The sequence below is a fragment of the Parasteatoda tepidariorum genome, chromosome 5 (assembly GCF_043381705.1).
Source record: "Parasteatoda tepidariorum isolate YZ-2023 chromosome 5, CAS_Ptep_4.0, whole genome shotgun sequence".
NCBI lineage: Eukaryota > Metazoa > Arthropoda > Arachnida > Araneae > Theridiidae > Parasteatoda > Parasteatoda tepidariorum.
Genome location: NC_092208.1, coordinates 19793902 through 19809374, shown reverse-complemented (window position 1 = coordinate 19809374; position 15473 = coordinate 19793902). Strand labels below are relative to the sequence as shown.

The 15473-nt window shown below is 27.8% G+C and overlaps 1 protein-coding gene across 3 annotated transcripts in view; it reads right to left on the bottom strand.

Annotated features, from left to right (window-relative positions):
• The window catches only part of LOC107436606 (lachesin), a 356602-nt gene that overhangs the window by 22471 nt on the left and 318658 nt on the right, over nucleotides 1–15473 (bottom strand). For 2 of the 3 annotated variants that reach the window (XM_071181171.1, XM_043048543.2), the window contains exon 4: nucleotides 1788–1844. The exons of the other annotated variant lie outside the window; for it this stretch is intronic. In XM_071181171.1, the coding sequence (XP_071037272.1) occupies nucleotides 1788–1844 (57 nt within the window). The remainder of the gene's footprint in view (nucleotides 1–1787; nucleotides 1845–15473) is intronic. 3 annotated transcript variants of the gene reach the window in all.

Genomic DNA, 15473 nt, shown 5'->3' with positions numbered 1-15473 from the left:
TTGAAACAAACTTTAGGTGGCTTTGGTATTATATATAAGTTTGGACTGTTTCAGTTATTTAATTTTTCTGTTGATCTCAAAAATGTCCTTTAAAGGTATATTTAGATGAGATTTTTTACTACTATACATTATTGAAAAGAATTTCAGGTCGCTTTGGTATTTAAATTATAATTAGTACAGTTTTAATAATTCAATTTGTGTATGGACTTGAAAAATGTCCTTTAATGGTAAATTTAGTTTAGAATTTTTATTACTATACTTTATCGAAAAAAATTTCAGATGGCTTTGATAATTTTACTATAGTTAGTATAACTTTAATTGTTTAATTTCGGGCAATCTGAGGAATTTCCTTTAATGATATATTTTGCTGATCATTTTATTATTTTTTGTTATAGAAACAATCATCAGGTGACTTTGATATTCCAATTAGAAATAGTATAAATTTAGTGTTTTTCTATTAACCTTCAAAGTTTCCTTCAATGGTATATTTTGTTGATTATTTTATTATCGAAACAAAAGTTAAGAAACTTTGTTTTTCTAATTATAGTTAGTGCAATTTTAGTATTGGTCACAGAAATTAAAAATTAATTTCGGTTGACCTAAAAAATTTCCATTAATAGCATGTTTAGTTGATTTTTTTATTTCTATGTATTATCGAGACACTCTTCAAGTTGCTTTGTTATTTTAATTAAAGTTAGTATAATTTTATAATTTAATTTCTAACATTTCTGGTAACATTTCTGTTAATGATACTTTTTAGTTGAAAAAAAATTTTTTTTCTTTGTGGAAAGGTTTTTTTTCTAATTAAGTACGTGATGACAAATTTGAACTTATGTGTATAGAAAACTCATAGTTTTTAATTGGGGAAATTTCATTCATATTTTAACCGCTTCTTTATTGAAGATGTTTTCACGAAAGGCCTCCATCGCGAGTTTGTTTTTTCTTATTCATTTCTAAACTATGCAATCCTTGAAATTATAAAGTTTTTATAATTTTAAATTTCAATTGAAAAAGTTATCTTAGGAAAAGACGAGCCAAAATCTCCAAACAACGTTAATGAAACGTTAATGATACTGACTGTAATGATTTACACTTTGATGAAACATTATAGTCATTCGATTATTGCTTGCTATTTATAAAAAAAAAGAAAAAAAAATCAAGTTAAGTGTTGTGAAAATGAAAGGTAAATTTGAATGATTTTGCGAAAGATGAAACTTGGTAGATAATTTTAAACGCTAACATATTATTGTAAACATGGTTTCAGCAGTCATTGAAAATATTTATATCTGATTATTTAATATATAATTTGTGGTTGAAAGCTATTTTAAAAAGTCATTTAATGAGTATATTTGTTGAAGAAATAGAGCATAAATGTTAATTAAAAAATTTAATTACATTAAAATAAACAGGTAATATAAAATACGTATTAATTTCGTGGTATTAAAAATTGTTTCGTTAATGTAAGAAAGATATTTTAGCTCCAAGCTAAACGTGTTTTTTCTCATGCGTATGTTTTTAATTAAAAAAAGTCATATGGTGCTTTTTGAAAAGATTAAAACCTTTTCATGTAATTAATAAATTATTAATGCGAGAGAAAAGTAAAATCTAAACAAATCATAAAGCTATTAGAGTAAAACTAATTAATATCACTCAAGGTAAATTAAGAAAGAAAAACCAAAATTATATGAACTTTCATGATAAATTTCAGGAAAGGAAAAAATAAAGAATTATTTTAATGAAATCATATAAACAGAAATACAAATGATAAAACATAAATGAAAAAGAACCTGTTGCTGAACCTGTTGAAGAAAGAAGGGTGGGAAAGCCAGGGAGGGAGGATAAATCTAAAACAAAGCAAAAAAAGAATGTATATCGGCTTAGTGTATTTCTGCTCTTAGTTGTAATTAAGAACAAGTTATATAACAAAAACAATTTAAAAAGTTCCTTTTCACCAATTATTTAAATTAGATCCAAGTCCATTTATTTGATAACATGACTCCGACTAATACTTTTATATTCTTAATTCGCTCTGTTCTGCGTTGGTGTAGTATTCTATCTCAAATTTGCTTTCAAAATAGCGCGTGTAATTACTGAGTGATCGAACAGGAATGATCAGGGTAAAAAAAGTTCTTTCTGCTCTTAGTTGTAATTAAGAACAAATTATAGAACAAAAATTATTTAAAAAATTTCTTTTTACCAATTATTTAAATTAGATCCAAGTCCATTTATTTGATAACATGAAACCGACTAATACTTTTATATTCTTAATTCGCTCTGTTCTGCATTGGTGTAGTATTCTATCTCAAATTTGCTTTTAAAATGACGCGTGTAATTACTGAGTGATCGAACAGGAAATATCAGGGTAAAAAAAGTTCTTTCTGCTCTTAGTTGTAATTAAGAACAAATTATAGAACAAAAATTATTTAAAAAATTTCTTTTTACCAATTATTTAAATTAGATCCAAGTCCATTTATTTGATAACATGAAACCGATTAATACTTTTATATTCTTAATTCGCTCTGTTCTGCGTTGGTGTAGTGTTCTATCTCGAATTTGCTTTTAAAATGGCGCGTGTAATTACTGAGTGATCGAACAGGAAAGATCAGGGTAAAAAAAGGTTTAAGAAATTCTGTAGCTTAAACGAATATTTAACGTCAAGTGATGGTGATGTCGTTACAAATTACAAATCAATAACGAATTAATTTTGAGATTTGTTGACTAAGCTTGCAAAAAGACAAAAATGTTTCGCTACTATATCACCTTTATGTTTTAAAAATGTTTCATTGAAAAAATTTTTTTTTAACCTAACGGAAGATTAAACAAAAATCAGGAACTTTTCTGAATCGTTGAAATGTTTACTTACTTGCAATTATTATTGTAATGATGTATTTATGTCTCAAAAACGTATCTTTGCATTAAACCCATAACGATCGGTTAATTTTCAAGAAAACGGTTATAAAAGTGCCTATTTTGCCATATACACGTATTTGATTAGTGCTGACATCTAATTTAAAATTAGCTAACTGTCTACAATTACCTTAAAAATATCCTGGTACTCTCATCTGGTGTGTAAAATGAGAAATAAAATGTTTTCCGGGTAAAAGAAATTAATTAGTTTTATTCTTATTGGTGCGTTACTACTGAACACTCCAGCCCGTCAATATCACGGGAGCGAGAAATAGAGGGCGAATCCTCTCCCCGTCTTTTTCCCGGGAGTGAGAAAGAAGGGGTTAATCTAAAAAAACAAATGTTGAAAAAACGCCGTAAACATTCTTGTGATAAATTTTGATGTTGGAATATTTGCACTAAATTCTCTTAAAGTTTTTTAGTTATTACCTCCTTAAACATTATAAAAATTCTAAACAAATGCAACATTTCAGCAAACATATAATGTAATAGATTAGATTCCATTAAACATATAGTGTAACGAAATTGAATAGTTTCTGAAATATTATTTTCTATTAATAAGTGCATAAAATATTGAGGGCATAAAATATTATTTTCTATTAATATCAGGCAGAAGTTTCGGAATATGAATATTCTCCCCCTTTTTTAAACTTTATCTTCAGAAATAGAAGTTAAGCGCTTGTCTTCATCAAAGCATAATTAAAATTTTGTGCTTTGATGTTTACACTCGATCCATTTATGAGTAAAAATTATTTTAATAATTACCTCAAAAATTTTTAATTTTTTTCCATATTATTAAGATAACATCAAATCTTGGCTATTGTTAGTCATATTAAATTAATTTAAGTACCAAAATGCTCTCTTAGTTTCAATCACACAGTTTCTCTAATTACATAAATCATTATTTTTTAAGAATATAAGACATTTCGACGTTTTTAGGACATGAATATTTTACACTTTTTTTTAAGCTTTATCTCATAGAAATATAAGTGAAACACTTGATTCTGTTTGTGTTGTCGTGGCCAAAGCATGTTTGAAATTTGATATTTTAATGTTAACAATCTATCCATTAATTGTGGGAAATTTTTTTTAAAATTATTCTGACTAAAGAAATGAAAAAAATTTAATCCCGCAGTGAACCGTAACACGGCTCCCAGAAGAACACTGAAGTTAAGCTTCACTTTCTGTGGTCAATAAGTGGGAAGGTGACCACTTTGATCAGTATGCGCTGGGATCGAGGGTGTGCGGTATTGGACCTCGTCAAACTGTTTATCCCTAAAATGTACGACTTCATGTGCAGGTTATCTGCTACTGTAGTAGGGGAGTCATCCCCACTGCAGAGAATCACGATTGTGATGGTGTGTCATCGGATCATCCAATAGGGTTTTCCAGACGCTGTTAATAACCCATTGTGCAGGTAGAGTGTGACGTAAATAAAGTATCTACCTACCAAAATTTTTAACATATTGTTAAAATTACATAAAGTCTATGCTATTGCTTATAATTTTAAAATTACTTAAAGTAACAAATTTATCTTAAAATTAGTTGAAGTAACAAATTCATTGTAAAATTGCTTTAAAATAAAATTTATCTTCAGCATCAAATAGTTTTAATATCAGATTCTGAATGATAAATATGAAAGAAAGAATTCAGAAATTTCATGCATCATTTAAAATTTATTCATAGAATTTTAAAACTTAGTTATTGTATTTTATTTAGAAATATATTTTATCTCTGTTCATACGCATCTTTTGCTAAATTATGAATTTCCCAAAATGAAACTATGATATAAGTAGTTTTTCGACATATATAATCAAATATTTCGCGTTCCAAAACAGATGATAAAAAAGAAAAACAATGTCAACTTCTGGAAATGGAGAAAATTGAACATATATACGAAGAATTTCAGTAATTCTATTGTTGGAGGAAGGCCAATTTTTAAAGCTACTAAAAATAGAAAGTATGAACTCATTGCAATTACAGTAGATTCAAAAAGAAAAAAATAAATATGTTTCAGATAGATAGTAGCCAATTTTCTTGATGCTCTCAATATTTTGAAGACCATCAAAAATAATTCCATTTTTGAAAATTGAGGTTTGAACATTGGAGTGAACTTCTAAGCAAATAAAAACATATTTATTGATCATCTAATGTCTTATATTAGCCACTGAAAAATCTGTATTTTAGGTCATGTATTTTATACACTCATGTATTAATATAATTGTTGTGAAACAAAAAATACTTTATTTCAATTAGGAGAAATAAACTAATTCTTTTCAAACTTTTTGTAAGCATTCAATAAATAACCATTAATAGAAATAGTTATATGTACTAACTGTTATAATTGTTGGAGGAAAATTTCAATTTTCTTTCGTTCGACATTCTTTTTAATAAATTAATATTTGATGAACTAAAATAATTTTACAAAATGTAAAAAAATAAAAAAATTAATAAAAAATATGTAAAATAATATATTTAAAGGGAACTTTACAAAATGATTCATTCGAGTGGTGTAATCGACATTTTACTAAAAGTAATTTTTAAAACTAATAAACTAATAATTTTTGAAGAAAAAAAAATTTATTTTAGCTTGACTAAAAGGCAGAAAATAATCCTTAAAAATTCTTAAATGAAATTTTATGAATTATGTTTATGTTTCCAACTTGCTAATAAGTTCAATGTGGGAATTAAAAATGCATTTGAGATATTTGGCTGAAAAAGTCCATTTATTACAATTGAAAGCCAATAAAAAGTCAATTTATAATAGAAAAAATTCTTAAAGTTGACTAATAACACGGAATTCTACGTATTTACTTGCAGCTGCACATATTAGGTATTCAATGTTTTCCTTCATTCTTTAATATTAAAATTATTTGGCATTGGCGATTTCCCAGATCTCGTTCACGGGTGCCCACTGTTTTGGGGAAAATGCTAATTTACTTGGGAAAATAAACAATTTGGGATAACAGTGGTGGGTATTTGTGAAGAAAGAATGATTTATGCTGTTTACATTTGCCCACTTTCTTAATTCTGCCTAAAAAATTATTTTTTCTCATCTTTTATTAATCTGCCTGGAAAATTTCTAACATTCTTGTCTATTTTTTTAAAAATCACTTTCAATGACAGACAATTTTTCACCTGTGTCAAACTCTGCCCTTTTTAGTTTAGTACATAACCTTTTCTATAAATAAGGAATCACGAACGTGTTAAAAATTATGAAAATAATTAAGAACTTTATACTTTATGAAATTTACTAAAATTTTATCTATGTAACTTCTGTATTCCACAATACAAAACCTCTTCAATAAAAACTGGGATTTATGTGAATGATGTTTATAATTTTTATTCAAAAATTCTTTTTTTAAGCAACTGGCAGCTTGTTTGTTTGAACAGAAACTCTCATACTATACAAATAAGAAGAGTATCAAAGTTGCTTTAACTTTTGTATAAAAAAGAAATAAAATTCACGTAAAATATTGGAATTTGCTTGAAAAATAAAAATGATTTAGGAATTATATCTGTTCATAATTATCCATATTGACCAGACCATTTCATTTTCGTACTTGATACTTTATAGTCATAAAATTGGATAGCTTAAATCAAGCCTATAAAATCCCACCCATACTTATAAAGCAAGCTATATGTCTGTGAAAAAAATGTCTGAAGTGACAAAAGGAAAGAAAAATTCTCTAGAGGGACATTTCAAATATTGTATTTTGCTTATCAAATAATTCTCGCTTCTTCAAATATCTCCTTCGATATTTCGATTGGAGTGAGAAAAGACTTCAAATCTTTTCCCTTCCTTGAAACCTCAATCCCGACAGTAAGGAAAACGGGATTTTCGAGGGATTTTTCCGAGTTCGAATTCTCTAAAATAAACGCCTTGCAAATATATGCCACCCTACTGCGTCAAATAGTTCCAAGCGCAAAGGGAAAAAAAACAAGAATTTGGAAACCAACAAAAAATAAATGAAAAAAAAAGAGTAGAATATTGAAGAAACTTGAAAAAGGAACATATACAAAACACACAACCCTATCTTCAAAGGGAAATTCCTTCTACAAATGATCAAGAAACAGCATAAAGTATTTTTTTCCACCTTTTCAAGTCGAAGGGAACCATATACTCAGACCGCTACCATACATACAAACCATTTTCTCTGTGTATAGTATTTCGAGTTTTTCACATTGGGAAAAGTAATGATGTTTCCTTGCCGTACCTTTTCTTTTTTTTCTTTTCCTTTCTTCCCTATTCAGTTTGCTGTATTTTCTTTTCGGGCTAGCGCTATCTTCGGAGGAACACTTTCTTTCTTTCACAGCATTCTCTGTTTATCTCTCGCTCATTTTCGTTGTAGACTCCCGGAAGGGGTTTATAATAGAGATTTTTCGGATTAGCCGCTGCGAAGAATAGCACGTCATCAAGTACTTCATACGGCCCCCTCGAGTGGAATCTTTGCAAAACAAAGAGTTTTACCTCTCTTTTTTTTTTTGTCTACCTCTCTAAAATGAAAGAAAAATTGAGAGGAAAACAAGGCTAACAAAAAAATAGGTCTAAAAAAGTCTGCATTCGTGACTGTGGAGCTAAGTCGGAAAGCTTGAAGAGACGGGTAGAATGTGTTTTTCCCTTTACTCTGAAACCTTCATTTCGGGCAGAAAATTGTTCGAAGAGGACGAGGTGAATATAAAAACGCTTTTTTTTGTTTTTCAAGAGGTTGAATTGTCTTTGCAATGATGTTATTTCAACATAAAAAAGAAAACCTGGTTATAATAAAGCTTTGAAAGCCTTCATTTGGAAAACGAGTTGTCATGTTTTGTTTCTGGTACAATTTAGTTATCTACTTTTATGGATGATGACGTGTTGTTTTATAATTGATGTCATTCGTGGGTTTTTTAATGCAACGTTATCATTCATGTTTCGCTTTTTTTTATTGGAAAAAACTCTAACCTCATTGTTCGGAGCATAGGATTTTTTTCCTTTCACATGGCAGAAGCATATTTTGGTCAAAAGGAACGTGAGTTAAATGTAAAAAAAGGTTTTTTTTTCCTTCTTTTTTTTTTTTACTTTTACAAAAAAAAGTTGAATTGCTTTGTAACGATTTTATTTCAACGAAGGGAAGAAGATACATAATGAAGGTTTATAAACATGATTCTAAAAAAGACTTATGTTTTGTTTCCGGTTCAACTTAGTCCTCTTCTGTCATGTATGGTGATACGTTATTTTATAACTGTTATCATTCTTTAATTTATATGATCATTGATTTTATATAATCATTGTCATGATTGTTTTTTTCTTCGGAAATTACACAAACCTCAATGTTTAGGGCTAGAATTGCTTTTCTTTTTTTGTTTTTTTATTTTACTCAGTCGAAACATATTTCTGAGTAAGAAAGGGTAAAGAAAGTACCTAAACATCATTGTTCAGTGATTGAAATTTTCTTTTCACTCAGTCGAAAAAAATTTCTGTGTAAGAAAGGGTAAGGAAAATACCTAACCTCATTTTTCTTTGAAAACTACTTAAACCGCATTGTTCAGGGCTAGAATGTTTTCAAATCAGTTGAAACATATTTTTAGGTAAGAAAAATCAAGGGAAATACCTAGCCTTATTGTTCTTAGGAAAATTCCTAAAAATCATAGTTCAGGGCTAGAATTATTTTCCTTTCCTTACCTGAAAGATATTTCCTTGTAAGAAAGGTCAATCTCAGTATAAAAAGCAAGTTTAAAAAACATGAGGCTTAATGGCTTTACAAACTAATTTATTTCAACAGATGTGGCAGAAGGAGCATTGTATCATTCAATGAAAGCTTGCAAACATCATTCGAAAAAGATTGTCATATTTTGTTTCGGAGCATTTTAGTTATTTTCATTTATGAATGACGACATGTTGCTTTACAGATCTTAAGAGCTTATTGGAAGAAAATAAAATATGACTCATTGGTTAAAAATATGTTATGTTTAGTTGTATATACAGAAATTTTTTTCTCTTGAAGGCTAATTTAATTAAACCTGTTTTCTAGAAGGAAATTCAGTTTTTTAAAAAGATTCAAGGTATTGCTATATGTTTAAAATGGGATGTTTGTAAATTCAGAAAAATGCCACTGAGAGCTTCTTTCTTAAGATTCAGTTTTTTTGTTAGAAAATTATTCGATCAAATTTTTTTTTTAATTTTTACAACTATTTGAATCTGCTAATTTAGTTTTTTTTAACAATTATTTTAATTTATTCTTTTAATCCATATATTATCAATGTATGTTCATGTAAATCAGTATAAACAGACATTTTGTAAATGATCACTCTTCGCATAAATTTTTATAATTTTCATAAACATTTCTAAAATTGTATCTCTCTACATTCATAAGTATCAGTGCAAACAGGCGTTTTATAATGATCACCTTTCATATAAATTTTTGTAACTTTTGTAATCTTCTAAATCAAGCAAATGTTTATATTAGTAGTCGCGAATAAATACTTGCGAGAAAAACACATGAGTTTGATCAGGAATCCTTAGATTACACTCAGGATCTCATAAAGAAAAATGAGCAGCTAACTGCTGTCCTTATTAATTTAATCTCATGTTTGCTAATAATATTGATAACAATGCGGTGCAGTTTAATAAAGTTTCAGTTTTTTCCTATTTTTACACTGCATGAATTTTTGAATTCCTATTAAAAAAAATACGGAATAATTAAACGTGACCATTAAACGAAGTGCTGTCGAATTAAAAGAATTTCAGAAAAGTTATCCAAACGCAATATCAGAACGCAATAGCCAATATCAGAAGTAAAGCCATTGATCAATGAGAAATGTGATGCATTACATATTTCCAAAAATTTCTCTGATTTCTCAAACTAATTTTTTTTAATCATTCATAATCGAATTTAAATTAAATAAAACCAATTATTTATTTTTATTACATTTTATAAAAAGATAATATAAATATTTTACTCTATTCTTAACAATCAATGTAACGGCTAACTTTTTATTTCAATAGAAATGTAAAACTCATTAATTCACTGTTGCGACTAAATCCAAAACAAAATCTATTTATGACTCGTTATTCTTTATTTCTTACCACAGAAATGTTTCAGCTACGTGGTTATACTAATTCCACAGTCTTTTTGGAGATTATCTTTCGCCAAATTATTTTCAAATTTAATATTCATTATGGGAGTTGGCTTTATTCTTGGCTATTTTATCTTTCGATAATTCGCCAACCATGGATCTCTTCCAATGTTCCTAACTGTCCTCGGGAACAATTCAAATTGTAATTATTGGAGAACGCACAGGGAGCATCGGCCTCTTTGTCCCAACCGTTTAATTTTATATCTTTACAGATGTTCTTGATGTTAAGAGAATGATTCTCTTTGGTCGTATGCCTGTTTTTAGGCAGTGGGGGTGCGATTGTTTCTGTTTTCCAGTGGCGCCATCTATGGCCAGGAATTCGACTTCTGTCACTCCATTCACACAACCACAACCCGTTTAAAGGGTGGGTCACATTCACACGAAAGGAGAAAGGACATAGAACACACAGAGAGAGAAAGAAACATCCATGCCTTGACCGGGATTCGTACCGAGGACCTTTCTGATGCAAGGACAGTTCCCTGCCCCCTACACAGGCCGGTCAACAATGATTCTTTTGATCCCTTTAATTGCCTTTCTTTTCTTTATTTTATAATTTTGGAATGTGGCGTGCTCACTACAATAAGACTTACATAAAAAATAAATTTTTCTGGACTATTTTGTTTATCTTTCTGGAATAAATATCCCTCCTTCGTAACTAAATTCAGATTTATCTCATACAGATAAAAATTACACTTAAATTATACAAAGAAACTAGAATTCGGACTAAAGTGCTACGAAAAGAGGCCAATTTTTACTCTATTTGACTCTAGCTGAATACAAATTGCAACTGGAGACAAATTGAAACGATTTTAGATAAAAATGAAAATTATATTAATTTTTGTCTGGGTAAATTTTGAATGCCCACGATCAAGAAAACTGGGATTGGCAAGATAGGCCTTGGGATCCCCATCGGCTGCTGCACCACTGATCTTAGTTTAATTTTTTTTTAGAGAACTGAGCTGCAGTACTGCACAAAAATAACTTATGAAACTAATTTCGTCCATTGGTAAATATTTTGAAGCATATCGTACTATAATATTGTTAAGTTTGCTGCAATTTTTATATGGAAAATGGCATCGAATACTTCTATCGAATCCCATTATCTCGTACTTCTTTTAAATATTTATTACAGAACAAAAACATTAGCACCAAACTATTTAACACCTTATTAAAATTACAAAAAATGTTTATCGTTCAAGGTACCAATATTATAGCTCAACATTGACACAATTCTTCTAAAATGTAATCATTTGATCAAGTACTACAAAAAAGAGCAGAAAATTGAAAAACATTTTCAAAATTGTGCTTTTTTACACTGATTTTTTTGAACTTATTAAATAATATGACAATTTATTAAATCAGAAAGAAAAATATATTAATTAAAATGGAATGAAAACCATATATACTGAAACATGCAAAATCATATACAAAACAGTAAACTCATACCAAATAAAATAAGGAAACGAACAAAAGCAAAATATCAAGAATCTTAATGATCACGTAAGATTTTATCTTGATACTAAATGAGTTCCCTGTTTTAAACATTTATACGAAAAGTTTTTTTCGCCGTATTTTTTCCCCACCTCAGTTTGGTGTTTTGACCAAAGAATCTCATATTTACTAATTTGCTGTTCTATTTTAATGAAAGCTGAAAGGCGTTTAGTGGTATACTTCAAAACACAAATTGTTGTGAAAAAATTAATTAATACAGCCAATGTGAACGATATCATAAGCAAATAATAAAATAATATTTTGTTATTAATTAATCTAAACACATTTCCAGAAATAAAAAGTATTTTGGCTACTCGACTTCCTTTATTTTTATTTTTTTCTCCTTATTTTAAGATAAAATGAAGCCGATGTTAATTACAGTCAATTAAGCTTTAGTCTCAGCTATTTCTCTTTGAATTAATTACTTTTTCGTTTGAGCTTTAACTTACGCAGCTAAGTTGAGAATTTAATTTAATTAAATTAAGTAATTATTTATAAGTGGAAATAAAGATTATTAACAAGAAATACTTTTATTGTCGTTTTGCATCACTAAAATTTTAAAGTTATGTACATAAATTTCGTTAATGCAAATTTTAGCAGGAAAGTATTAATTGCAAAAATAAAAAGCTTGCTAATTGGAAAAGAATTTTAAGTATTGACAAAAAGTTTTTAAATAGTTTTGAATTGGATTCACTACCACAAATTAAAAGTTAAAAATAGCTTTTATATTAGAAAAACTATATGAATTTAAATGCCGGCGATAAAAATTTTATTTTATCGATTGAATAAATGTAGTTTTTGTAAATTTTCTGTATTTAATGAGATTTAAATAGGTTTTCTGTATCCTGTGTTGCACAGACTCAGGATACAATAGGAATGTAACTTTAAACTAATTTTCTTGAGTATATTTATTTATTGTTTTTTTCTAATTTATTTTTAGTGAATATTTCGAAAAACAATATTTATAATTATTTAAAACTTGCTTGCTGAATATAAATATAATTCAGCTTTTCAGTAAATATAGTAAATTTCATAGTTTAATTCTCATCATAGTTTAAATTCATAGTTCATCTTACTTCACTTTTTATGTGCAGTAGTTGAAAACTTATTATGCTGCACAGAGAAACATAACGATAATATTCCATTCTTAGAAAGTAATAGCTAGAAACTTAAAAAGTAATAACAGGATAGCGGAACGGTAAATTGCATTGGAAAATAAACTCAAAAACATTAGAAAATATAAAAAACTGGTATAAATAAATCAGGTTTAACTATTAAAAGCATAATTGAAATAAAATAAAATCATAATCTTTAGAGTTAAAAATAGGGAAATGGGTAAAAAAGAATCTAAATTTATAAAAAGAAAAGATAAAATTCCACCGCAAACTAATAACTAACAGCATTAATTAAATTAGGGCAATGATTTTGATTTTGGCTTATTTTCGCGAATTTTTATCAGGTAATTTTTGTTCGCGTTTGCATGTGCTAAATTATTCAACTTTATTTTTATTATAAATTATGTTAATGGTCATGTAACCTAACTTTTAACTAAATATTTTTTAATGAATAATAAATGTATATAAATAAAAACCAAATACAAGCCACATATATTAATTTAAATATGCATATTAATTTTTGGGATGATAGTGAAATGTGCATGCTAAAAGTTTATGGTATCACATATTTGAATTATTTTTTCATAGAAGCTTGTATTTTACGTGCTAATGATACCAAATCACACCAACTCGCTTAAAAATAGTTCATTTCCCTCTTGTAGACAGAAATCGATCGGAAAATGTCTGGAAAATAGAATGACCCATGCAAGAAACAGAAAAACAAAATGTGAATTTTAGCAAATCTAACAAGAAAACGCAATTCCTAAAAGTGTATTTTCCTTGTTAGTATAACTTCTTTCAATTTTTCTAAAATAAATTATATATATAGTTAGAATTCCATTTAATGAACTTTGAAATACTGAAAATACATCATCATTAAAATGTCATTAAACAGAAACCGTTTTCTTTCGAAAACATTAAATGTAATAACTGTCATTATAGTGTGGTTTAATATTTAATCAGTGCTCACATAAGCGGTTAAATATCAAAAGCATTATTCAAAGAAAATGTAAATAATCTTGACTAAAAACACCTCTGTAATCATTCTTTGACTTTAATGATAAAAAAAGAAACAAAAAACTATCTAGGTCACGTTTACAGCATTATGATCATTACAACTGCTTTTAATCCTTTTTCGAAATAATTTTCTTCCTAACGCCTTTTATTTGCATATCTGGGATCGAGATTATCTTAATTTTTTCCGCCATTTTTATTTTCCATATCTTTCAATAGTTCTTGCTCCGGTTCCTTCGTTTTTCTACCCCTCCCATAGCTTACAAGAAAACTCGAACTCATTAAGGGGAAGAGTATTAAGAAAAATGGCATATCCAAGAACAGCGCCATCTGTCGAACTATTCTTCGTTGGGATTTAATTAAAAATGTTTTTGATGAAGGAATTGGGGAGATGAAGGAGAAAATGTTTATATAAATATAAATAAGAGGCTCTGCACACAATTATCGATCGCCAACAACCGCGCCAAATCATGCTAAGAAGTGAAGTTGAATAACACTCGACACTAATTAATATGGAACTTAGTCTGAGAAAAATATTTCTTTAGTTTTTTTTTTTATCGAAAATTAAATGAATTACTAAAGCTATGTAGTGATGTTCAACGTTCTTTGTTTCGTCTCTTAAGTAGTGGTGCAATAACAAACTAAAAAAATCTTTCTTCATGAGTTCTGAATTTTTAATATCTCTCACTCACTACTGATGATTACTGTCAAGACCAGTAATAATTTTTCTTTTTCAAAGGTGTTTTGATACTTATTTTATTTACCAATTTAGAAAAAAATCGATAAAGACTTTCTTGTTGATTGATATTTATTTTCTTTGTTAACAAGAAAAATCAATTAGAAGAGTGTAAATGAAGAGAAAATATGCTTTAGTCATTTATAAAAGGTTTTTTAGATGACAGTTTTTCACATTTTAAGTAAAATCATAGCAATAATAGTTAAGTTTTTTATGCAATTAATCCACATTATTTATTTTATTTTAATAACTAATTAAATTTGCTTTTAATTGTCAAAATTTTGGGCAATGCTCAGTTAACTTTGCTTTTGGTAATAATAAGACTAAATACAATTTGTAATAATTTTTACCTTTTTCTTTTTTTCGTAGTGAAAAATAGAGAATCCATAAGCTTTGGTTTAACTTAAATAAAACGATAAGATTTTTATACTAAATATGATCAATAACGCAGTGATCGCAATTTTTACATGATATTTTCCGATATGTTTTGATTACGGGGTGTTTCGTAATAGCTAACCTTAATGTACACCCATTTATTAAAATTAAAAATAAAAAAATAAAAAAATATATGGGTCACAAATTAATATCTAGGTAAGGAAAAAAACAAAAGCTTTAACAAAATTGAATGAACTATTACTGAGAAAGGTGAGCCGAAAATATCGAAACTTGTTAGATTGACAGGGAGAAGAGAACAATTTTAAGAAACCCGAGTTTTATCATATATTTTTTCTAGAAATTTGCAATATTTTTCTAATGAATTTTTCTCTTGCACTAAAACATTAATTAGCAGGAACTAATTACTTTGTTTCACCCAAAACTTGTCGAAAGTAATTATTAGATAGATAAGAGTGAATATTATATAACAGCCTATTTTTTCTGAATATCTCATGATATGTTCTTTACACAGCATACAAGTAATACAACTTTTTTCAACGAAAAATTCGGGTAAAATTACTGTATTGTAATGGAACTTCTGGTCAAAAAAATAAAAAGAAGAAAAATAAAACACAATTCTGGTTAATAAAAACCATAATATGCGCTATTTAAACTACTCATTTGATAATTTTTCCGTTCATATGGTAATGGTTTATCGA